The following is a 25,439-nucleotide window of genomic DNA, read 5'->3' as shown; positions in this document are numbered from 1 at the left end:
CTTTAACAGCAAGCATGGGTTGCTGAAGACCTATTAACACCATATATGAATTATTCTACCCCGGTCACACTAGGAACAAATATTTGAAGTTCATACCATTCCTGAAATTAAGCAACAGATCAAAATACTCCTTGTTTACCTTTTCTCTTTCTCCTTTTCTCATTTGTTCGACGCTCTTAGACTTCAGACATAGTTAACTCAAACTCTCACAGTCGCAACAATTTACAAATCGTGTTGTCAATATGTGATTACTTTTCGTGAGAAATCCCTTCATGTCCTACTGTGCCAAGTCATGTTCCGTGGACGAGGCCTCTCGCCAGGTGAAAACATTCCCGTCAGAAACGCGGCAAATTATGTTACCTGGTGAATTGATCATGGGATGTCCAAAGTACACACTACAGTTATTTTACACTTTACCGCGCCACGTACAGTTTAACGAGTTTTACTATGGAAAAAGCATGTGTATTCGATGTGTCGATGGCCCCGCCCATACCGGCAATGTTATTTGGAAAGCCATTACGCACTGGAATGTAGGTTACCTTTGATTATTGAACGCATATCTCACCTGGACGTTTGATGATTCCGTCATTTCAGAATATGTCCTTTCTACGTTATGAAATACCAATAATATATCGGTATCATCTTGGAAACTATCCTTGTTTTGGAAATTTTATCGAATACATTTCACAATATTTACCGGAAGTACATTGCCAAGTCACGTGATCTTTCTTGTTTAGGGGAGATAATTCATGTCTGTATACGTTTTGCCTAACAACATATAATTTGTTTCATATGGCTCGAGAATAAATTTATTTATTTATTTAAATTATTTCTTTGTCCGATAGTTTGTATTTTTGTGAAAGGTGCATGAGGTCGTACAAGTACCTGTGCATGATGTACAGTCTTACAAATACACTACACTGTGAATGGTGATAACGTTGCGTTCAAGACCTTTGCACTTCTCCAGAGCGACGTGGAAACACACGTGTGTTGATGCTTGTACTCGTCCGGATCTACACCGCATTTATAGTGCTAGCCCACTGAGCCACAATGCAGCAGTTTTACATGGATACCTCCAGTATCGACATACCGACCCCGACCCCGACCCCGAGCCGACCATAGTGCCGAGCGCCAGGCAGGGGAACAACAAGTACCATCTCAAAACGATTTTTGGTGTGATGCTTCTTGAACCACCAACCTTCCGCTCTCCAGGCAGACGCTCGATCCACATGACCACCGAGGCGATCCAAGACACTTTGAAAGCCCCGTATGCATATTAGTAAACTAGTTGATTGTTTGTTGTTTAACACCACAGCAATATTCCAACTATATGATGGCGGGAAAATTATATGAAAGGAAAATTGAAAATCAGGAATGACACCAGGTGTCCGCGAAAAGGATGAGCATGTCCTGCCCTTCCAGTAGAACCCGCCACTCATTTGATTTGCATTTAAAACAATTATGCGTTTGTTGATCGATTCCTGTCCTGGAATTCAGCGATTCTCATTTCTGTATCGCAAAACGAAGTGAACCGGCCTGTTCCGAATGTAAATAATAAGGACCGCGCCTTAAATTGTCATGGGTATTTGAAAATTCCTGTTGTTTCCGAGCGCCATAATATTTACATCAGAGCAGGAGTTTCAGCGGAGGGACATTTGCTTTCTGATTGACATTTGATTGGCTCAAGAACACGGTTAGAAAGTTGACATTTGATTGGCTAAAGAACACAGGGTTAGAAAGTTGACACACGGTGTTACACACGGGGCTACACACGGGGTTACACACGGGCTACACACGGGGTTACACACGGGCTACACACGGGGTTACACACGGGCTACACACGGGGTTACACACGGGTTACACACGGGCTACACACGTGGTTAAACCACGGGCTACACACGGGGTTACACACGGGCTACACACGGGGTTACACACGGGCTACACACGGGCTACACACGGGGCTACACACGGTGTTACACACGGTCTACACACGGGGTTACACACGGGCTACACACGGGGTTACACACGGGCTACACACGGTCTACACACGGGGTTACACACGGGGCTACACACGGGGTTACACACGGGCTACACACGTGGTTACACACGGGGCTACACACGGGGCTACACACGGTCTACACACGGGGTTACACACGGGCTACACACGGGGTTACACACGGGGCTACACACGGGCTACACACGGGGTTACACACGGGGTTACACACGGGCTACACACGGGCTACACACGGGGTTACACACGGGCTACACACGGGGTTACACACGGGGCTACACACGGGTTACACACGGGGTTACACACGGGCTACACACGGGGTTACACACGGGCTACACACGGGGTTACACACGGGTTACACACGGGGCTACACACGGGGTTACACACGGGCTACACATAATCAGCCAGTCACACTGAGACCACACAATCCTCACTTTACTCGGCTCTTACTTGGCACTTCTTGATGCTTGATTATATATTGGGAATCTTCTGTTAATCTGTAACAGCGCCATGCATGTACCTGAAAATACCGGCGACTTTAACATTATCATGTGTGTGTCAACACCGGCAACTGTAAAATTGTTTTACCGAATGGTCGCCCATAGACCCCATTGCTCAGAATATTTTGATCCAGAATTTTATTGTTCGATTGAAGACGTTGAAAGTAGTCTAAAATAGTTAACAGGAAACTAGTATCTCTCAATATCGCACACGGGCCGGTAGCTATAGATGCAATGGTAACACACATTGTGATCGATGGAGTGTGTCACACTGCGTATTGCCAGACTGCGCTGGCTGTAGATACGACAAGGGAGCTGCAGATCTTGAGCATGGGACGATCATTCAGCCAAGTCTGTCGACGAAATTTTAAGTCAAAGAAGGCCCGGGCTATCTCCAAATTGCCCCCGTGAACTGGACCGTTATGTATGGGCGGCCATTCGGTCCCCAAATAGGCAAATGTTACAACTAAAGTATTGAATGTTACTTTGTCCTATATTTCAACTTTGTATATGTTTTACCTAATGGCCGCCCGTAGTTAGATTTAGTGTGACCCGTTCGGGAATATAGGGCGGTACAGTGAGACGGGTGGTACAGTGAGACGGGTGGTACATTGACAAGGGTGGTGCAGTGACAAGGGTGGTACAGTGACAAGGGAGGTGCACTGACAAGGGTGGTGCAATGACAAGGGTGGTGAGGTGACACGGGTGGTACATTGACACGGGTGGTACAGTGACAACGGTGGTGCATTGACACGGGTGGTACAGTGACACAGGTGGTACATTGATACAGGTGGTACAATGACAAGGGTGGTACAGTGACAACTGTGGTACAGTGACACGGGTGGTACAGTGACATGGGTGGTACAGTGACAAGGGTCGTACAGTGACACAGGTGGTACAGTGACGGGTGGTACAGTGACAAGGGTGGTACAGTGACAAGGGTGGTACAGTGACAACGGTGGTACAGTGACGGGTGGTACAGTGACAAGGGTGGTACAGCGACACATGTGGTACAGTGACAAGGGTGGTACAGTGATACGGGTGGTACAGTGACAAGGGTGGTACAGTGACAAGGGTGGTAGAGTGACAACTGTGGTTCAGTGACCCGGGTGGTACAGTGGTACAATGACAAGGGTGGTACAGTGACAAGGGTGGTACAGTGACATGGGTGGTACAGTGACAAGGGTGGTACAGTGACACGGGTGGTACAGTGACAAGGGTGGTACAGTGACAAGGGTGGTACAGTGACACGGGTGGTACAGTAGTACAATGACAAGGGTGGTACAGTGACAACTGTGGTACAGTGACACGGGTGGTACAGTGACATGGGTGGTACAGTGGTACAATAACAAGGGTGGTACAGTGACAAGGGTGGTACAGTGACAAGGGTGGTACAGTGACAAGGGTGGTACAGTGACAAGGGTGGTACAGTGACACGGGTGGTACAGTGACAAGGGTGGTACAGTGACAAGGGTGGTACAGTGACACGGAAGGTACAGTGACACGGGTGGTACAGTGGTACAATGACAACTGGTACAGTGACAAGGGTGGTACAGTGACACGGTTGGTACAGTGACAAGGGTGGTACAGTGACACGGGTGGTACAGTGACAAGGATGGTACAGTGACAAGGGTGGTACAATGACAACTGTGGTACAGTGACAAGGGTGGTACAGTGACAAGGGTGGTACAGTGACACGGAAGGTACAGTGACACGGGTGGTACAGTGGTACAATGACAACTGTGGTACAGTGACAAGGGTGGTACAGTGACACGGTTGGTGCAGTGACAAGGGTGCTACAGTGACACGGGTGGTACAGTGGCAAGGATGGTACAGTGACAAGGGTGGTACAGTGACACGGATGGTACAGTGACACGGGTGGTACAGTGACAAGGGTGGTACAGTGACACGGGTGGTACAGTGACAAGGGTGGTACAGTGACAAGGGTGGTACAGTGACACGGGTGGTACAGTGGTACAATGACAACTGTGGTACAGTGACAAGGGTGGTACAGTGACAAGGTTGGTACAGTGACAAAGGTGGTACAGTGACAAGGGTGGTACAGTAACAAGGGTGGTACAGTGACAACTGTGGTACAGTGACAAGGGTGGTACAGTGACACGGGTGGTACAGTGGTACAATGACGGGTGGTACAGTGACAATAGAGGTACAATGACACGGGTGTACAGTGACATAGGTGGTACAGTGACACGGGTGGTACAGTGACACAGGTGGTACAGTGACACGGGTGGTACAGTGACGAGAGGTACAATGACAAGGGTGGTACATTGACATAGGTGGTACAGTGACAAGGGTGGTATAGTGACACGGGTGGTACAGTGACAAGATAGACACAATGACAAAGGTGGTACAGTGACAAGAGAGGTACAGGTGGTACAGTGACATAGGTGGTACAGTGACACGGGTTTTATAGTGACACGGGTGGTACAGTGGCAAGGGTTGTACAGTGGCAAGGGTGGGACATTGATAACTGTGGTACAGTGACACAGGTGGTACAGTGACATAGGTGGTACAGTGACAGGGATGGTACAGTGAAACAGGTGGTACATTCACGACGGTGGTACAATGACGAGAGGTACAATGACAAGGGTGGTACAATGACAAGGATACAGTGACGGGTGGGACAGTGACGGGTGGGACAGTGGCAAGGGTGGTGCAGTGACAGGTGGTACGGTGACGGGTGGTACAGTGACACAGGTGGTACAGTGATGGGTGGTACAGTGACACAGGTGGTACAGTGACGGGTGGTACAGTGACACAGGTGGTACAGTGATGGGTGGTACAGTGACACGGGTGGTACAGTGACACAGGTGGTACAGTGACACAGGTGGTACAGTGACGGGTGGTACAGTGACACGGGTGGTACAGTGATGGGTAGTACAGTGACACAGGTGGTACAGTGACGGGTGGTACAGTGACAGGTGGTACAGTGATGGGTGGTACAGTGACAAGGGTGGTACAGTGACAGGTGGTACAGTGACACAGGTGGTACAGTGACGGGTGGTACAGTGACACATGTACAGTGACGGGTGGTACAGTGACACAGGTGGTACAATGACGGGTGGTACAGTGACGGGTGGTACAGTGACACAGGTGGTACAGTGATGGGTGGTACAGTGACAAGGGTTGTACAGTGACACAGGTGGTACAGTGACACAGGTGGTACAATGACGAGTGGTACAGTGACACAGGTGGTACAGTGACGGGTGGAACAGTGACACAGGTGGTACAGTGACACAGGTGGTACAGTGATGGGTGGTACAGTGACACAGGTGGTACAGTGACGGGTGGTACAGTGACACAGGTGGTACAGTGACGGGTGGTACAGTGACACAGGTGGTAAAGTGACAGGGGTGGTACAGTGACAAGGGTGGTACAGTGACACAGGTGGTACAGTGACGGGTGGTACAGTGACAAGGGTGGTGCAGTGACAAGGGTGGTGCAGTGACAAGGGTGGTACAGTGACAAGGGTGGTACAGTGACACAGGTGGTACAGTGACAAGGGTGGTACAGTGACACAGGTGGCACAGTGACGGGTGGTACAGTGACACAGGTGGTACAATGACACAGGTGGTACAGTGACAAGGGTAGAACAGTGACACATGTGGCACAGTGACGGGTGGTACAGTGACACAGGTGGTACAATGACACAGGTGGTAAAGTGACAGGGGTGGTACAGTGACAAGGGTGGTACAGTGACACAGGTGGTACAATCACAAGGGTGGAACAGTGACACAAGTGGTACAGTGACGGGTGGTACAGTGACAAGGGTGGTACAGTGACGGATGGTACAGTGACACAGGTGGTACAGTGACACAGGTGGTACAGTGACACAGGTGGTACAGTGACGGGTGGTACAGTGACAGGTGGTACAGTGACAAGGGTGGTACATTGACACAGGTGGTACAGTGACAAGGGTGGTACAGTGACGGGTGGTACAGTGATAGGTGGTACAGTGACACGGGTGGTACAGTGACAGGTGGTACAGTGACAAGGGTGGTACAGTGACAAGGGTGGTACAGTGATAGGTGGTACAGTGACACGGGTGGTACAGTGACAGGTGGTACAGTGACAAGGGTGGTACAGTGACAAGGGTGGTACAGTGACACGGGTGGTACAGTGACAGGTGGTACCGTGACACAGGTGGTACAGTGACAGGTGGTACAGTGACGGGTGGTACAGTGACACAGCTGGTACAGTGACAAGGGTGGTACAGTGACAAGGGTGGTACAGTGACAGGTGGTACAGTGACACAGGTGGTACAGTGACAAGGGTGGTACAGTGACAGGTGCTACAGTGACAGGTGGTACAGTGACGGGTGGTACAGTGACACAGGTGGTACAGTGACACAGGTGGTACAGTGACAGGTGGTACAGTGACAATTAAGGGTGGTACAGTGACACAGGTGGTACGGTGACACAGGTTGTACAGTGACACGGGTGATACAGTGACAAGGGAGGTACAGAGACACGGGTGGTACAGTGACAATGGAGGTACAATGACAAGGGTGGTACAGTGACACGGGTGGTACAGTGATACAGTGACACAGGTGGTACAGTGACAGGTGGTACAGTGACACGGGTGGTACAGTGATACAGTGACACGGGTGGTACAGTGACACGGATGGTACAGTGACAATGGAGGTACAGTGACAAGGGTGGTACCATGACAAGGATACAGTGACAGGTGGTACAGTGACAAGAGTGGTACAGTCGTACAGTGAGAAAGGTGGTACAGTGATAATGGTGGTACAATAACAAGGATACAGTGATAGGGGTGGTACAGTGACAAGGGTGGTACAGTCGTACAGTGACAGAGGTGGTACCGTGGTACAATGACAAGGGTGGTACAATGACAAGGATACAATGACAGGTGGTACAGTGAGAAGAGTGGTACGGTCGTACAGTGACACAGGTGGTACAGTGATGGGTGGTACAGTGACAAGGGTTGTACAGTGACACAGGTGGTACAGTGACACAGGTGGTACAATGACGAGTGGTACAGTGACACAGGTGGTACAGTGACGGGTGGAACAGTGACACGGGTGGTACAGTGACACAGGTGGTACAGTGATGGGTGGTACAGTGACACAGGTGGTACAGTGACGGGTGGTACAGTGACACAGGTGGTACAGTGACGGGTGGTACAGTGACACAGGTGGTAAAGTGACAGGGGTGGTACAGTGACAAGGGTGGTACAGTGACACAGGTGGTACACTGACAAGGGTGGTACAGTGACACAGGTGGTACAGTGACGGGTGGTACAGTGACAAGGGTGGTGCAGTGACAAGGGTGGTGCAGTGACAAGGGTGGTACAGTGACAAGGGTGGTACAGTGACACAGGTGTTACAGTGACGGGTGGTACAGTGACAGGTGGCACAGTGATGGGTGGTACAGTGACAAGGGTGGTACAGTGACAGGTGGTACAGTGACACAGGTGGTACAGTGACGGGTGGTACAGTGACACATGTACAGTGACGGGTGGTACAGTGACACAGGTGGTACAATAACGGGTGGTACAGTGACGGGTGGTACAGTGACACAGGTGGTACAGTGATGGGTGGTACAGTGACAAGGGTTGTACAGTGACACAGGTGGTACAGTAACACAGGTGGTACAATGACGAGTGGTACAGTGACACAGGTGGTACAGTGACGGGTGGAACAGTGACACGGGTGGTACAGTGACACAGGTGGTACAGTGATGGGTGGTACAGTGACACAGGTGGTACAGTGACGGGTGGTACAGTGACGGGTGGTACAGTGACACAGGTGGTAAAGTGACAGGGGTGGTACAGTGACAAGGGTGGTACAGTGACACAGGTGGTACACTGACAAGGGTGGTACAGTGACACAGGTGGTACAGTGACGGGTGGTACAGTGACAAGGGTGGTGCAGTGACAAGGGTGGTGCAGTGACACAGGTGGTACAGTGACAAGGGTGGTACAGTGACACAGGTGGCACAGTGACGGGTGGTACAGTGACACAGGTGGTACAATGACACAGGTGGTACAGTGACAAGGGTAGAACAGTGACACAGGTGGCACAGTGACGGGTGGTACAGTGACACAGGTGGTACAATGACACAGGTGGTAAAGTGACAGGGGTGGTACAGTGACAAGGGTGGTACAGTGACACAGGTGGTAAAATGACAAGGGTGGAACAGTGACACAAGTGGTACAGTGACGGGTGGTACAGTGACACAAGTGGTACAGTGACGGATGGTACAGTGACACAGGTGGTACAGTGACACAGGTGGTACAGTGACACAGGTGGTACAGTGACGGGTGGTACAGTGACAGGTGGTACAGTGACAAGGGTGGTACAGTGACACAGGTGGTACAGTGACAAGGGTGGTACAGTGACGGGTGGTACAGTGACAGGTGGTACAGTGACAAGGGTGGTACAGTGACAAGGGTGGTACAGTGACAAGGGTGGTACAGTGACACGGGTGGTACAGTGACAGGTGGTACCGTGACACAGGTGGTACAGTGACAGGTGGTACAGTGACGGGTGGTACAGTGACAGGTGGTACAGTGATGGGTGGTACAGTGACACAGCTGGTACAGTGACAAGGGTGGTACAGTGACAAGGGTGGTACAGTGACAGGTGGTACAGTGACACAGATGGTACAGTGACAAGGGTGGTACAGTGACAGGTGGTACAGTGACAGGTGCTACAGTGACAGGTGGTACAGTGACGGGTGGTACAGTGGCACAGGTGGTACAGTGACAGGTGGTACAGTGACAATTAAGGGTGGTACAGTGACACAGGTGGTACGGTGACACAGGTTGTACAGTGACACGGGTGATACAGAGACAAGGGAGGTACAGAGACACGGGTGGTACAGTGACAATGGAGGTACAGTGACAAGGGTGGTACAGTGACACGGGTGGTACAGTGACACGGCTGGTACAGTGACACAGGTGGTACAGTGACAGGAGGTACAGTGACAAGGGTGGTACCATGACAAGGATACAGTGACAGGTGGTACAGTGACAAGAGTGGTACAGTCGTACAGTGAGAAAGGTGGTACAGTGATAATGGTGGTACAGTGACACGGGTGGTACAGTGGTACAATGACAACTGTGTTACAGTGACAAGGGTGGTACAGTGACAAGGTTGGTACAGTGACATAGGTGGTACAGTGACAAGGGTGGTACAGTAACGGGTGGTACAGTGGCAACTGTGGTACAGTGACAAGGGTGGTACAGTGACACGGGTGGTACAGTGGTACAATGACGGGTGGTACAGTGACAATAGAGGTACAATGACACGGTTGTACAGTGACATAGGTGGTACAGTGACACGGGTGGTACAGTGACACAGGTGGTACAGTGACAAGGGTGGTATAGTGACACGGGTGGTACAGTGACAAGATAGACACAATGACAAAGGTGGTACAGTGACAAGAGAGGTACAGGTGGTACAGTGACATAGGTGGTACAGTGACACGGGTTTTATAGTGACACGGGTGGTACAGTGGCAAGGGTTGTACAGTGGCAAGGGTGGGACATTCATAACTGTGGTACAGTGACACAGGTGGTACAGTGACATAGGTGGTACATTGACAGGGATGGTACAGTGAAACAGGTGGTACATTCACGACGGTGGTACAATGACGAGAGGTACAATGACAAGGGTGGTACAACGACAAGGATACAGTGACGGGTGGGACAGTGACGGATTGGACAGTGGCAAGGGAGGTGCAGTGACAGGTGGTACGGTGACGGGTGGTACAGTGACACAGGTGGTACAGTGATGTGTGGTTCAGTGACACAGGTGGTACAGTGACGGGTGGTACAGTGACACAGGTGGTACAGTGATGGGTGGTACAGTGACACAGGTGGTACAGTGACACAGGTGGTACAGTGACACAGGTGGTACAGTGACGGGTGGTACAGTGACACGGGTGGTACAGTGATGGGTGGTACAGTGACACAGGTGGTACAGTGACGGGTGGTACAGTGACAGGTGGTACAGTGATGGGTGGTACAGTGACAAGGGTGGTACAGTGACAGGTGGTACAGTGACACAGGTGGTACAGTGACGGGTGGTACAGTGACACATGTACAGTGACGGGTGGTACAGTGACACAGGTGGTACAATGACGGGTGGTACAGTGATGGGTGGTACAGTGACAAGGGTTGTACAGTGACACAGGTGGTACAGTGACACAGGTGGTACAATGACGAGTGGTACAGTGACACAGGTGGTACAGTGACGGGTGGAACAGTGACACGGGTGGTACAGTGACACAGGTGGTACAGTGACGGGTGGTACAGTGACACAGGTGGTACAGTGACGGGTGGTACAGTGACACAGGTGGTAAAGTGACAGGGGTGGTACAGTGACAAGGGTGGTACAGTGACACAGGTGGTACACTGACAAGGGTGGTACAGTGACACAGGTGGTACAGTGACGGGTGGTACAGTGACAAGGGTGGTGCAGTGACAAGGGTGGTACAGTGACAAGGGTGGTACAGTGACACAGGTGGTACAGTGACAAGGGTGGTACAGTGACACAGGTGGCACAGTGACGGGTGGTACAGTGACACAGGTGGTACAATGACACAGGTGGTACAGTGACAAGGGTAGAACAGTGACACAGGTGGCACAGTGACGGGTGGTACAGTGACACAGGTGGTACAATGACACAGGTGGTAAAGTGACATGGGTGGTACAGTGACAAGGGTGGTACAGTGACACAGGTGGTACAATCACAAGGGTGGAACAGTGACACAAGTGGTACAGTGACGGGTGGTACAGTGACAAGGGTGGTACAGTGACGGATGGTACAGTGACACAGGTGGTACAGTGACACAGGTGGTACAGTGACACAGGTGGTACAGTGACGGGTGGTACAGTGACAGGTGGTACAGTGACACAGGTGGTACAGTGACACAGGTGGTACAGTGACAAGGGTGGTACAGTGACGGGTGGTACAGTGAAGGGTGGTACAGTGACAGGTGGTACAGTGACACAGGTGGTACAGTGACACAGGTTGTACAGTGACACGGGTGATACAGTGACAAGGGAGGTACAGAGACACGGGTGGTACAGTGACAATGGAGGTACAGTGACAAGGGTGGTACAGTGACACGGGTGGTACAGTGACACGGGTGGTACAGTGATACAGTGACACAGGTGGTACAGTGACAGGTGGTACAGTGACACGGGTGGTACAGTGATACAGTGACACGGGTGGTACAGTGACACAGATGGTACAGTGACAATGGAGGTACAGTGACAAGGGTGGTACCATGACAAGGATACAGTGACAGGTGGTACAGTGACAAGAGTGGTACAGTCGTACAGTGAGAAAGGTGGTACAGTGATAATGGTGGTACAATAACAAGGATACAGTGATAGGGGTGGTACAGTGACAAGGGTGGTACAGTCGTACAGTGACAGAGGTGGTACCGTGGTACAATGACAAGGGTGGTACAATGACAAGGATACAATGACAGGTGGTACAGTGAGAAGAGTGGTACGGTCGTAAAGTGACAAAGGTGGTACAGTGGTACATTGATAATGGTGGTACAATAACAAGGATACAGTGACGGGTGGTACAGTGACAAGGGTGGTACAGTCGTACAGTGACAAAGGTGGTACAGTGGTACAATGACAAGACTGGTTCAGTGACAACTGTGGTACAGTGATACAGTGACAAGACTGGTACAATGACAAGGGTGGTACAGTGACAAGGGTGGTACAGTGACGACTGGTACAATGACGAATGGTACAGTGACACAGGTGGTACAGTGACGGGTGGTACAGTGACACAGGTGGTACAGTGAGACGGGTGGTACAGTGACAAGGGTGGTACAGTGACAAGGGTGGTACAGTGACAGGTGGTACAGTGATGGGTGGTACAGTGACAAAGATGATACAGTGACAAGGGTGGTACAATGACAAGGGTGGTACAGTGACAAGGGTGGTACAATGACAAGGGTGGTACAGTGACAAGGGTGGTACAGTGACAAGAGTGGTACAGTGACAAGGGTGGTACAGTGACAAGGGTGGTACAGTGACGGGTGGTACAGTGACAAAGATGATACAGTGACAAGGGTGGTACAATGACAAGGGTGGTACAGTGACAAGGGTGGTACAATGACAAGGGTGGTACAGTGACAAGACTGGTACAATGACAAGGGTGGTACAGTGACAAGGGTGGTACAGTGACACAGGTGGTACAGTTACAAGGAGGGTACAGTGACAAGACTGGTACAATGACAAGGGTGGTACAGTGACAAGGGTGGTACAGTGACAAGGGTGGTGCAGTGAGAAGGGTGGTACAGTGACACAGGTGGTACAATGACAAGGGTGGTACAGTGACAAAGGTGGTACAGTGACAAGGGTGGTACAGGGACATTCAAATCTTAACAAATAGTGGAGTTCAATGTAATAAAAATTGGGATACGCCTTCATTTGCATCTCAGACATCTTTGGCAGGCATTGACCACTGATCTTTTGTGAGTGTACATCCGGGCCCTTACATATAATTGGAGAAGAAATAACATACAGAATAGAACAACTGATTTTAAATGTTACTTTTATGTCAAATTTAAAGTTACATCTGAATTCTTTTTCTATTCTGACATTATTTTTAGATAATTAATATGGTAAATGAAAATCTACCATGCATCTATCAAGCAATCAGTTACTCAGTTGCAATATACACACCAGTCATCATACTTTGAAATAAAAGATTTACTTATATTATTCTGCCCCTTATAAAATGTACACACTGATCCATCATTTCTCACAGAATTCTGAAACTTGTGCCTTTAAAATAGTACATTACAGAGATTTGTCCAAACAAACAACTCATACTGACCCTCCCAAAAAATGTAAATCATAGTTATATCTTCTTTCAGTAACATAATATTAATTATAATGTTGACAAGTTATTTCCCCTACGACCCATACACTGTCCTGCTGTAGCTATATATGTGTACGGGCGGTCTGGTAGCCTAGTGGTTAAAGCGTTCGCTCGTCACACCTAAGACCCGGGTTCGATTCCCGACATGGGTACAATGTGTGAAGCCCATTTCTGGTGTCCCCCGCCGTGATATTGATGGAACATTGCTAAAAGCGGTGTAAAATCAAACTCACTCACTATATATGTATACTGAGATCCAGACAACAGTACTCCAAGACACCTGGAGTATTAAGTCTATTAATTAGTCTCTTAGTATAAGATATTCTATAACAAATATGATTTTCGAAAGTTTATGATCAAATATTCTGATGATGACACGAATGCAAATTGAACCCCACAATCCCTCCATGTAGATACATGACTTTATTTATGTTATTTGTTTTATGCATATAAAAGATAACACTTATAAATGTTACAGTCAGTGTCTAGGATCAGTCAGTATGTATATGAATGAAAATTTACAGTCAGTATGTATGTTGGCTGAATCACTCAGGCAATGTGTATAGTGACTTAAATTTCCAGTCAATATTGCCTGAAAAATGAGACTGGATTTTAGAGAGTGACTGAAATGAATTAGACTCCTTAATTTAATCCCCCCCCCCCCATTTTCATTTGGATCTATTTTGATCTTAGGAAGATCAAAGTACATTACGCAGGTTATTAGAATGTTTCCATGAAAGTATACCTGCCTTATGTCCTATGACTCTCACGAGTTCAGTTAGAGTTGCCTCCCTTGGTCACGCCAGAAACCTATGATAGTTGGTTCGAATTCGTGTTCACCCCGATTATGTTTCTAGGTTTGTCAGCACCATACCCGTGCTCCTGTGTTTCACCGAAGTGGTAAACGTCTGAGACCTGCATCACTTTGGGCTTTCCTCCCACATTAAGCTGACACGCCGTGATATAACTGGAATACTGTTAAAAGCGGCGCTAAAATCCCAGCTCACTACGAGTTCAGTAATAGATAATGGCTGCTAAAGAGTCGTGCATGTGTAATCTAATACTGGTACACATGCACAAGTATACCAAGACACCAAATAAAATAATAACAGTCATTGTGCAATGCAGATATCTGTTGGTATAAGGTGAAAAAAATAACTTTAACAATTTGTTTATATGGGAATTTGAAACTGTTTAGAATAAGGAAATATAATTATATCTACTAAAGCCTAACGAAATTTAGAATGAGGCCTGTCTGTATTACAGTCATGTGATGGTTGTCAAAGCAAACTGGATGTAGACAGTGCCAATTGTAACACAATTATCATTACAGAGGTTGGAAATTAGTATGAATATTTGGTCTTAATTTATAAGGCGCAAAATTGTAGTTGGTATAAGAGCCCTTGAATATGTATTTAAACCAAAAATGTTGTGTCTTCTGTGTCTGAAAAGAATATGATTTTCTAATTTTTAAAATAAAAAAGGCCACAATAAAATATATCTTTTATTTATCATGATGAAATAAAATCTTGGCAGTATCTGACAAACACAGCCACCGTATACAAAATCTTTTTTTTATACAACATACACCAACTAACCCTTTATATATCAAAATAGATTTCAGTGATTTTCCATTTTCTATTGAACATTGTGTTATGATATCTAATTGATGACATCATTTGTCAGTGCCTGTTTCTTTTACGATTCCCTTCTCTCAGTTATATACCGGATAAATACTTACATGTGTTGCGACCCGACCCGTGAAGATCCGGGATAGAATACGTCTTGAGCAATCCATGCTTACAGTAAAAGGCGCACCATGTTTGTCGTAACAGGCGACTAACGGGATCGGGTTGTCAGGCTCGCTGACTTGGTTGATGCATGTCATGATCCCAATTGCGTGGATCGATTCTCATGATGTCGAGGGCACTGGTGGCCCAGTCGTCGAAGGCGCCGCGAGTCGCTGTGCAGAGTTTCGTCCCTTGGGCACGCCAGAAACCTATGATTGTGGGTTCGAATCCCGGTTCAACCCGATTATGTTTCTAGGTTTGTCAGCACCATACCCGTGCTCGTGGGTTTCACCGAAGTGGTAAACGTCTGAGACCTGCATCACTTCGGGCTTTCCACCAACATTAAGCTGACACGCCGTGATATAACTGGAATACTGTTAAAAGCGGCGTTAAACCCAACTCACTCACTCATGATGTCAATCACTGGATTGCCTGGCCCAGACTCGATTATTTACAGACCGCCGTCATATAGCTGGACTAAGTGTGGCGTTAAACAACAAACAAACCACGTGTTGCTGTCAAAATTCACAATATGTAAGCTCCTGTCATTTTGCGTTGCATAAGACCTTCACATTTTGCGTACCGCATCACCTAACCTCTGTATGCATACAATCTCAATGAAATCGCACATAAGTTCTCGCTTCTGCTAAAGTTTGTTTGAACTGACATCTGATTTTAATAAGATTGTGCAGGCCTATGATGTAGCCTGCTTGGCGATACTACAACATAGATATGGGTACGTGTACAATGAAAGTCTACTTCATTGTTAAAAGTGTGCTATTCCAACATCGAGGGCACCACTTTCAGAACTGATTACAAAACGTCAACAAAGCGACCTGGAATGAACGATCAGCTGATCGCACCGCCTTACTTTGAACGGGTGTGTGGTCGTTAACTACACAATACATACAGCCGTGGTCATCCCTGATGTCACACTGAATCATGGAATATCTATTTCCGGACATGACAATGGATAGATCATGTTTTGACGGAAAGATATACTGTCCACACACCAGCGTGGCCGTTGCCGATAGAGGTGAAGGCTCTACTGGTTAACTGTCTATAGATGCCAGAGTCACATGTACCGCTCGTATCGCGCATACCCCATGCGCCGTCAGTTTAAGGTTCTTCTTGTTAACTGTCTATAGGTGCCAGAGTCACATGTACCGCTCGTATCGCGCATACCAAATGCGCCGTCAGCTTAAGGTTGGACCGTCCGGGTTAATGAAGGAAAGATAAAAGATATAAAGATCGCGCATTGCCGATATATAGCGGAATAATTGCTGATATTGTGGGATAATTGCTGATATAGCATGATAATTGCTGATATAGCGTGATAATTGCTGATATAGCGAGATAATTGCTTATATAGCGTAACAATTGCTGATATATATCTGGATAATGACCGATATAGTGAGTGATAATAGGTGATACAGCGGGATTACTACTGATATATAGCTGGATAATTGCCGATATATAGCGTAACAATTGCTGATATATATCTGGATAATGACCGATATAGTGAGTGATAATAGGTGTTACAGCGGGATTACTACTGATATATAGCTGGATAATTGCCGATATATAGCGGAATAATTGCTGATATTGTGGGATAATTGCTGATATAGCATGATAGTTGCTGATATAGCGTAATAATTGCCGATATAGCGTAATAATTGCTGATATAGCGTAACAATTGCTGATATATATCTGGATAATGACCGATATAGTGAGTGATAATAGGTGTTACAGCGGGATTACTACTGATATATAGCTGGATAATTGCCGATATATAGCGTAACAATTGCTGATATATATCTGGATAATGACCGATATAGTGAGTGATAATAGGTGTTACAGCGGGATTACTACTGATATATAGCTGGATAATTGCCGATATATAGCGGAATAATTGCTGATATTGTGGGATAATTGCTGATATAGCATGATAGTTGCTGATATAGCGTAATAATTGCCGATATAGCGTAATAATTGCTGATATAGCGTAACAATTGCTGATATATATCTGGATAATGACCGATATAGTGAGTGATAATAGGTGTTACAGCGGGATTACTACTGATATATAGCGGAATAATTGCCGATATATAGCGTAATAATTGCTGATATATTGATGTTATTGCTCATTTATAGTGGAGTGATTGCCAATAGGAATCAGTATTATTGTCTTTGTAACAGGATAGTGGCTGATGTTTTGGAATAATTTCGGATAGACCCGTAAAGAAAAGGACTTCAGCAACCCATGCTTGCCGTAAAAGAGGCGACTAACGGGTGGTCAGGCTCATTGACTTGGTTGATGCATGTCATCGTATTCCAATTGCGTGGATCGATGCTCAAGATGTCAATCACTGCATTGTCTGGTCCACGCTCAATTGTATACAGACCGTCGTTATATAGCTGGAATATTGCTGAGTGTGGCGTTAAACAACAAACAAACAAAGTGCTGATATGGAGGTATGATTACTGATAATATATTTTATTTCATACTCAGATGAATAGATGAAACCTAAAGAGTAAGATTATTGCTGATATAGTAAGATTATCTCTGATATAGCGGGATTATTGCTGATATAGTGAGATTATCTCTGATATAGTGGGATTATTGCCGATATAGTTGGGTTATTGCTGATATAGTGGGATTAATGCTGATATAGTGGGATTATTGCTGATATATAGCGGGATTATTGCTGATATGTAGCGGGATTATTGCTGATATAGTATGATTATTGCTCTATATCAGCAATAGTCCCACTATATCAGCAATAATCCCGCTACATATCAGCAATAATTCCACTATATAAGCAATAATCCCGCTACATTAATGGGATATAATGGAATTCAAAACTGTGAAGTGTATTTATTTGTCAGCGTGATATATGCAGAACTCTATTCTACTTCAAAGTGAGGGCTGAAGAGGAGGGACATATATGTCCCTCTAGGTTAACCCGCTGGATGCCGAGTATTTTGTCTGATGCACATTTTCCTAAGATCTGAAAAGTGAAGGTTGTGCGAGCATTGCGCTCACAAGGCCCTGTTTCTACCTCCGTCTATGAACTTATGCAGATATGTAGAATATTAAATTTCCAATCTGATGGTGTAAATGTACTTGTAAATATTAAACCGGTTTTGAAAAAAGACTGCTAAGTGTTGTCCACGAATTTATTCTGCGTTGAAAAACAACAAATTTCGCCGCTTTTTATCGTACACAGATTAAAAGTACTGTGCGACGATTTATTTTATTTAGCAGCTTTACCGAAACTGCTTGGCAAACACAATTCTGCTTTATGCCTGAAAGACATAAATATATATCAAGTGAATGTATATGCTTATGTATAAGGTTATACAATCATTACATAACGTAGACTGCCGTAAATGTCGAAAACTGACGTCAAAAGTCGACAGAGAGGTTACACACGTACAAAGAAAGGGGGCATAACTCCACTATGCTTAGCACCAGTTTTTTGTAACTTAGATCACTTGCTGAGAATTAGCTGTAGATAAGGACAATATATTTTCGTGGTGTTTTGTTCACGAGAAACCAAACTGTTCCGACACAAATCTATCGGCCCTATCTAACCTATAAATTAGTCCTTAGATTCCAACATTCTCCTGATTGTGTAAGTGTAATTTGACTAATATTGCACCATTATTAATGGAGCACTACCCTTTTCATCAAATGTAAAGAATTACTAAAAAATTACCCCATTTTATTAGACGTCATGGCTGGTTTTATTTCTTGGACGTCTGAAAGACGACATTGGTATGTTGATTAATATATATCTCCCCTAATTTTCGTTCATAGTATGGTAGATCTCGCTGTGTAAAACGGAATAAGACGCTTTCGGCACAACATAAAATGACTGCTTTTACCATGTAAATGCTGTTTTAAATAGATAAACAATTTGATAGTTTACCGTGTATCTTAACTGGACAAAACACGCACCGGTTTGCCTTCATAATTATGAAGTGAAATGCCAAAAGAATTTTTCAAAACAAACAAAATTATATTCAATATTGGACATGTTGTTATTATTATTATTATTATTATTATTATTATTATTATTATTATGTGATTATTTCTCTTTATCTCGTTACAGAATTATTTTTTTCTTATTATACAGTAAAATTGGTATTGAATTGTCAGGATAATCGTATCAGGTCCGACCAAGGGGGGTACATGTCACGGTCTATATGTTTTACACTTTTCAGTTCTTGGAGAAATAAAGTAAACAGTTTAATATCCTGTGATCACAATATTTAAAAAAAGATGAACCCATTGATTATGTAATACAAAACGACAGGAATAATTCGTAAATAGTTGAAACACTTACCTTCTTCTAAAAATGTGTGCATATATTTCACAAAAATAGTATCCAATTTCTTAAAGTAATATATTCGTTTTTGAAATAAAATAAAAAGAGACGGCTGTTCATTAACCTGATCATATGAAATTACAATATGGATTATTTACACTCCAAAGACATATGTAGATGTTACATTTCATCTTCTAACACCTGTCTGAAGGTAAGACAAATCAAATACGACACTGTTTATATAATAAACTTATCAATTTCTATGTAAACAATGTTCAAACAAACATTACATTATCCAAGGTTCATATATTTGTGCCCTGTTTCTACATATATCATAGTGAACATTGATACAATCCATAGTGAAATTCATTGTGTGAATAAAATGTGTAAAATATGCAAAATCTACATCATTATTGAAACTGTAAGCAGCAGGGTACAGTATGATCGTGTGTACTTTCATTCAAGGACCTTCACCTCAAAGAAATGATCACATATGTACAACAATGTTGACGTATGACATCACTACCGGTAACCGACTTTTACAAACTGACGTGTTCACTGACAACAGTACACGGGACTTTAAGAGGGGACTTTCGTTGATTTAGGGATCGTATGCACATAAATGGGACATGTAAGTAATCAGAAACAGTCGATGTGCGTGACTTTGCGTCCGTCATGGCGTCACGGAGGACGGAAACTAAGACAACTTTTGTTCAATTTACCAAATCATTTCAATGTATCTTCTTCCTACCTCTACCCATGTGTATTCTGAAAATGTTGAGCCAATGTATGCAACGAATAGACGAATGGATAGCTCAAAATATGAGAAAACTCTACAATGTGTAAAATCTGTATTTTGCTTTGTTTACGTCACAAACAAGTGCAGTTTTCCAAGTACAGAGTTCGTTTTCACACCACATTTTATTGCTTGATTTCATCTCGAGACTTTGTATTGGTGACAAAGACCATTTCTCACTTGATTCTAAAATGCATGAGGAATTCAAGGATGTATGTATCGCAGCTGAGTTTGAACTATTCATGATGTTATTGGCGTCTCATTACCGGCATACATGAAACGTGATTTTGTAAACACTATCCAATATGGCGGGAAATTTACTTCAGCGCTCGTGTTTGCGTATTTTCCTGAACGATTCTAGGGTTATCGGCGACGTTTTGGAATGATCATTGGTGATTTAATAAAAGACAGATACCCGTGATCACTTATATGGCATTATCAAAAATCATTTTTCTGAGTAAATATCCGGAAATTTAGATTTAAAAAATGTTGTATAAAACGCTTTGGGGGGATGATTTATCATTAGGCGACATTGACGATGTACCTAGTTTTCAGTTATTGTGGTTTGCTTAAAATGACAGTGGTTGATATTACAGAATAGGGAATTTCACACAGAATTCAAAACTGTTAAGTGTATTTGTGAGCGTGATGAATGTATTGTGAATTTTATTCTACTTCAAAGTGAGGGTTGAAGAAAAGGGACGTTAAAACGTGCAGTCCCGGTACTTTTCTTACGGTTTGTGTTTGTTATTTACCTTTGTAGCGTTCAAAGTATTGCTGCCGTATTTTATGTTGAAACAGTAATGTTAGGCAGAATTGAAGCCGATATTTTCTAATTGAAATGGTGAAAAGTGTGAGCAAAACGTAGATCTTTATCTATCACGCTGATCAGAAAAAAATCATTTTAACCCCCTGGATGCCAGAGGGACATATATGTCCTTCCTCTACAACCCTCACTTTGAAGTCGAATAAAATTCAAAATACATCACCCATACAAATACACTTCACAGTTTTGAATAAGGTGGGAAATTCCCTGTTCTGTGATATCATCCACTGGCATTTTAGGCCAAGCAAAAGTACTGAAAATGCTCTCTGAAAATTAAGTACATCGTAAATGTCGCCATTTTTTACACATTACTAAATCACCACTCACGGCGTTATTTACAGCATGTTTTGAAATCTAAATTTAGGATATTTACTCGGAGAAATGAATTTAAAAAATAGCACATTAGTGATCACGGGTATCTGTCTTTTATGAAATCACTAATGATCATTCCAAAACGTCTCCGATAACCCGAGAATCGTTTCGAATGTTTTGGAAAAAAACGCAAACACGAACACCGAAGTGAACTCTCCGCCATATTGGCTAGAGTTTACAAAATCACGTTTCAGGCACACCGGTTATGAGGCGCCTGTAACATCGCCTATATTTCAAACTTAGCTGCCATACACACATCCTTGAATTCCTCATACATTTTAGAATCAAATGACCAATGGTCTTTGTCACCAATACAAAGTTGCTGGATAAAATCAAGCAAAATATGTTAGGGGTGAAAACGAACGCTGTGCTCGAAAAACTGCACTTGTTTGAAATGTAAACAAAGCAAAATACAGATTTTACACGGTGTAGCATTTTTTTCCGATTTTGAGCTATCCATTCGTCTATTCTATCAAGACATTGGCTCAACATTTTCAGAATATGCACGGGAAGAGAATAGTAGGAAAAATTAGGGAATTTAAAATAGATACATTGCAATGATTTGATATTTTCAACAGAAATTGTCAAAGTTACCGTCCTGTGTGACGCCATGACTGACGCAAAATGACAACGGTATTTATCGGAATTTCTGCCTATTTCGGTTCTTTTCAATGAAAATTATAACAACAAATAACAGTACTTAGATTGTCAGAATGTTTCTGATTACTTACATGTCACATTTATGTATATGCGATCCCTGAATCAACGTAAGTCCCCTCGTAAAATCCTGCGTACTGTTGACAGTGAACACGCCATTTTGTAAAAGTCGGTCACAGGTAGTGATGTCATACGTCAACATTATTGTACATATTTGGTAATTTCTTTGAGGTGAATGATGTAGATTTTGCATATGTTTTATACATTTTTTCACACAATTAATTTCCCTCTGGATATTTGTCAATGTTCAAAATGATATCATACCCAAATATAAGCCACAACATGTATGAACGAACCTTTGATAATCTCCTGTTTGTTTGAACATTGTTTACATAACAATTGATAGGTTTGTAGTGTCGAATACGATATTTCTTTCCTTTGGACAAGTGTTACAAGATGAAGCGTAAAGGTAACTGCAGCATGTACGTATTTCTTGGGATGTGTAATAGTCAATATCATAAGTTCATATAACCAATGTCTTTGAATAGCTGTTTCATTTCATTTTAAAAATAAAACTGAATAGATCTATATTACTTTAACAAAATGGATAATATTTTTCGTAAAAAGATATGCACACATTTCTGAAAGAATTGTCTTGGTCTTGGAATTATTTTGTTTGTCGTTTGATACACAGAGCCGTGATATCTAACGATTCGCCAGGTGCTTGTTAGCCACAAACAATTTTTGCATTATATAATCAATGGGTTCATTCTTTTTTTAATATTGTAATCACAGGATATTAAACTGTTCACTTTATTTCTCCAGGAATTGTAAAATGTATAAAAATAAAACCCATGCCAAGTACCCTAACTGTTGGAACCTGACAATTCTATACCAATAGAGCTTTCTTCGCATCTTTTAGTGTGTAATTCTGAGACGAGATGAAGAGAAATAATAACAATATCTGTCCAATATTGAATATAATTTGGTTGTTTTGAAATATTCTTTTGGGTATTTCATTACGTAAATTGATGCCAAACAGGTGCGTGTTTGTCCAATTAAGACACGATAAACTAGCTACATTCTTACATATTCAAGACATTTTTTAATTGGTGAAAGCAGTCATTTTATGTTGTGTCGAAAAAGGGTCAAATTCCGTTTTACACATCTAGATTTTCCATATCAAGAGCGAAAATTAGGGGAGATATATATTAATAAAAATACCAGGGTCATCTTTCTCCGACGTTATGAAAGACATAAAACCAGCCATGTCGTCAAATAGAACGGTGTTATTTTGGGGGGTATTTCATTACATTTGATGATAAGGCTAGTGCTCCATTAATAATGGTGCAACATTAGTCAAATTACACTTACACATTCAGGAGAATGTTGGAATCTTAGGACTAAGTTATAGGTTAGATAGGGCCATCCATTTCTCTATTACCTCTTTTTTATAAGCACGATTTCATCATTTCTTATGGGTTTTTTTTTACAACTAAACGTATACAGTTTCTTTATCGATATTTGTGTTGGAATAGTTTGGTTCCTCGGAAACAAAACACCAAGAAAATATATTATCCTTACCCACAGCTAATTCTCACAAAGTGACCTGAGTTACAATAAACTAGTGCTAAGCTTAGCGGAGTTATGCCCCCTTTTCTTTGTACGTGTGTAACCTCTCTGTCGCCTTTTGACGTCATAGAGAAAAATCAGTTTTCGTCATTTACGGCAAGCTATTTTTGGCATTGCATGTTTGTCGTTCTACATACGCATATAATTTTTAAATTTGAAGTTTACACGATATAAGGCTTTTCCATTGGACGAGAGGTCGGTCACATGACCGCGAAATTGATGTTCATAAGTGTATGAACGACACAATTTGACGTTCATACGTTTTTCATGAGACCGTGTTCTTGAAATGACGTAAACACTGACAGACTACTTCCACATTCCTGGGGAAACCCCTGGGAATTCCCTAGCACGAAAACATGCATAAGCGTTCTCTCTGATCATTTGGAACCTTTATTCTTGGTCTCAGCGTTTCAGTATACTTTGAGAAATGTCAGAGAGCGTGACTGCATGATTGTTCACGAATATCCTCGCTACGGCCCATCCTAATGAACAAACGAAGAAATGCACATCTAAACTATCGTAGTATCGACTCGATCCGTGCCTAGGCTGACATTGACCGTCTCCAGCAATCTATGAATTTACCTTTGTGTCTGTTTGACGCATGTTTATTCACCTTTCAATGATCGGCCAGTTGATCAATGATGACTAACACATGTAACCGCCAAGGGTTCATCAACAACTTCGGAAATCTCTCCAGTCACGTTTATCGTGTCGACCATTTTTTGACGTCTTGTACTTGATGTAAATGTATTACGACGCACTGTCATTGTGACTGACTTACTGAGGTAGTTCTTTACAGGCCTTTCTCATCTAATGAGGATATGATTTAAACACTTGTGCTGCGTAAGATGTTTCTGGAGAGCAAGTTGTGCATCCATACGCCCATGTCACCTCTCTTTTGAGGAACTATTTTACGCCGCAATATAGCTGGATGTTGTATGGCTGTTTGTGTAAACATGAAGTCACACGTACTTAATAAAATTGTGTTTAGATCTTAGCCTACATCTTTTGAGGTAAGAAATTGTGATAAAAAATTTATAAGAATTGACCTTCACTTTGTGTGAGTTCATTGGAGTGTGAACCTTCATAGAGTGAGGGCCAAACATTGTATGAACGTTGTCGCAAGCTCCGACGTTCATACAGTTTGGCCCTCACTCTATGAAGGTTCATACGCCAATGAACTCACACAAAGTGAAGGTCAATTCTTAAATAACTCCATTTGGTATATGGTTATGTCGTTCAGATATTAGGCAGTATTTTGTTCGTTCACAGATTCCGTAAAGCTTGTAAATAAAAAAAAATAGTCGCACAGTACTTTTATTGGTGTACGATAAAAAGCGGAGAAATTTACTGTTTTTCAAGGCAGAAAAAAATCTCGGGCAACACTTAGAAGTGTATTTTTTTAAACCCGTTTAATATTTGCAGCTAACTTTACACCATCAAATAGGAAATTTAATATTCTCCACCTCTGCGTTTTTTTATAGCCAGAGGTACATCTAGTGCCGCGTGAGCACAATTCTCGCACAACCTTCACTTTTCCGATCTTAGGAAAATGTGCATCAGACAAAAAACTCGGCATCCAGCGGGTTAACCTAGAGGGACATATATGTCCCTCCTC

General features: G+C 43.8%; 1 protein-coding gene across 1 annotated transcript in view; it reads right to left on the bottom strand.

Moving 5' to 3' along the window:
- Positions 1-725, bottom strand: part of LOC124121959 — a 68,420-nt gene extending 67,695 nt beyond the window's left edge. The window contains exon 1 of the mRNA XM_048395322.1: positions 566-725. Within this exon, the coding sequence (XP_048251279.1) occupies positions 566-589 (24 nt within the window). The 5' untranslated portion in view covers positions 590-725. The remainder of the gene's footprint in view (positions 1-565) is intronic.
- Between the last annotated feature and the right edge of the window lie 24,714 nt (positions 726-25,439).

The sequence above is a fragment of the Haliotis rufescens genome, unplaced genomic scaffold, assembly GCF_023055435.1.
Source record: "Haliotis rufescens isolate VD_foot unplaced genomic scaffold, xgHalRufe1.0.p SCAF_14, whole genome shotgun sequence".
NCBI classification, from domain to species: domain Eukaryota; kingdom Metazoa; phylum Mollusca; class Gastropoda; order Lepetellida; family Haliotidae; genus Haliotis; species Haliotis rufescens.
Note: the sequence above shows the minus strand (reverse complement) of the source record. Positions and strands in the feature narration are given on the sequence as shown.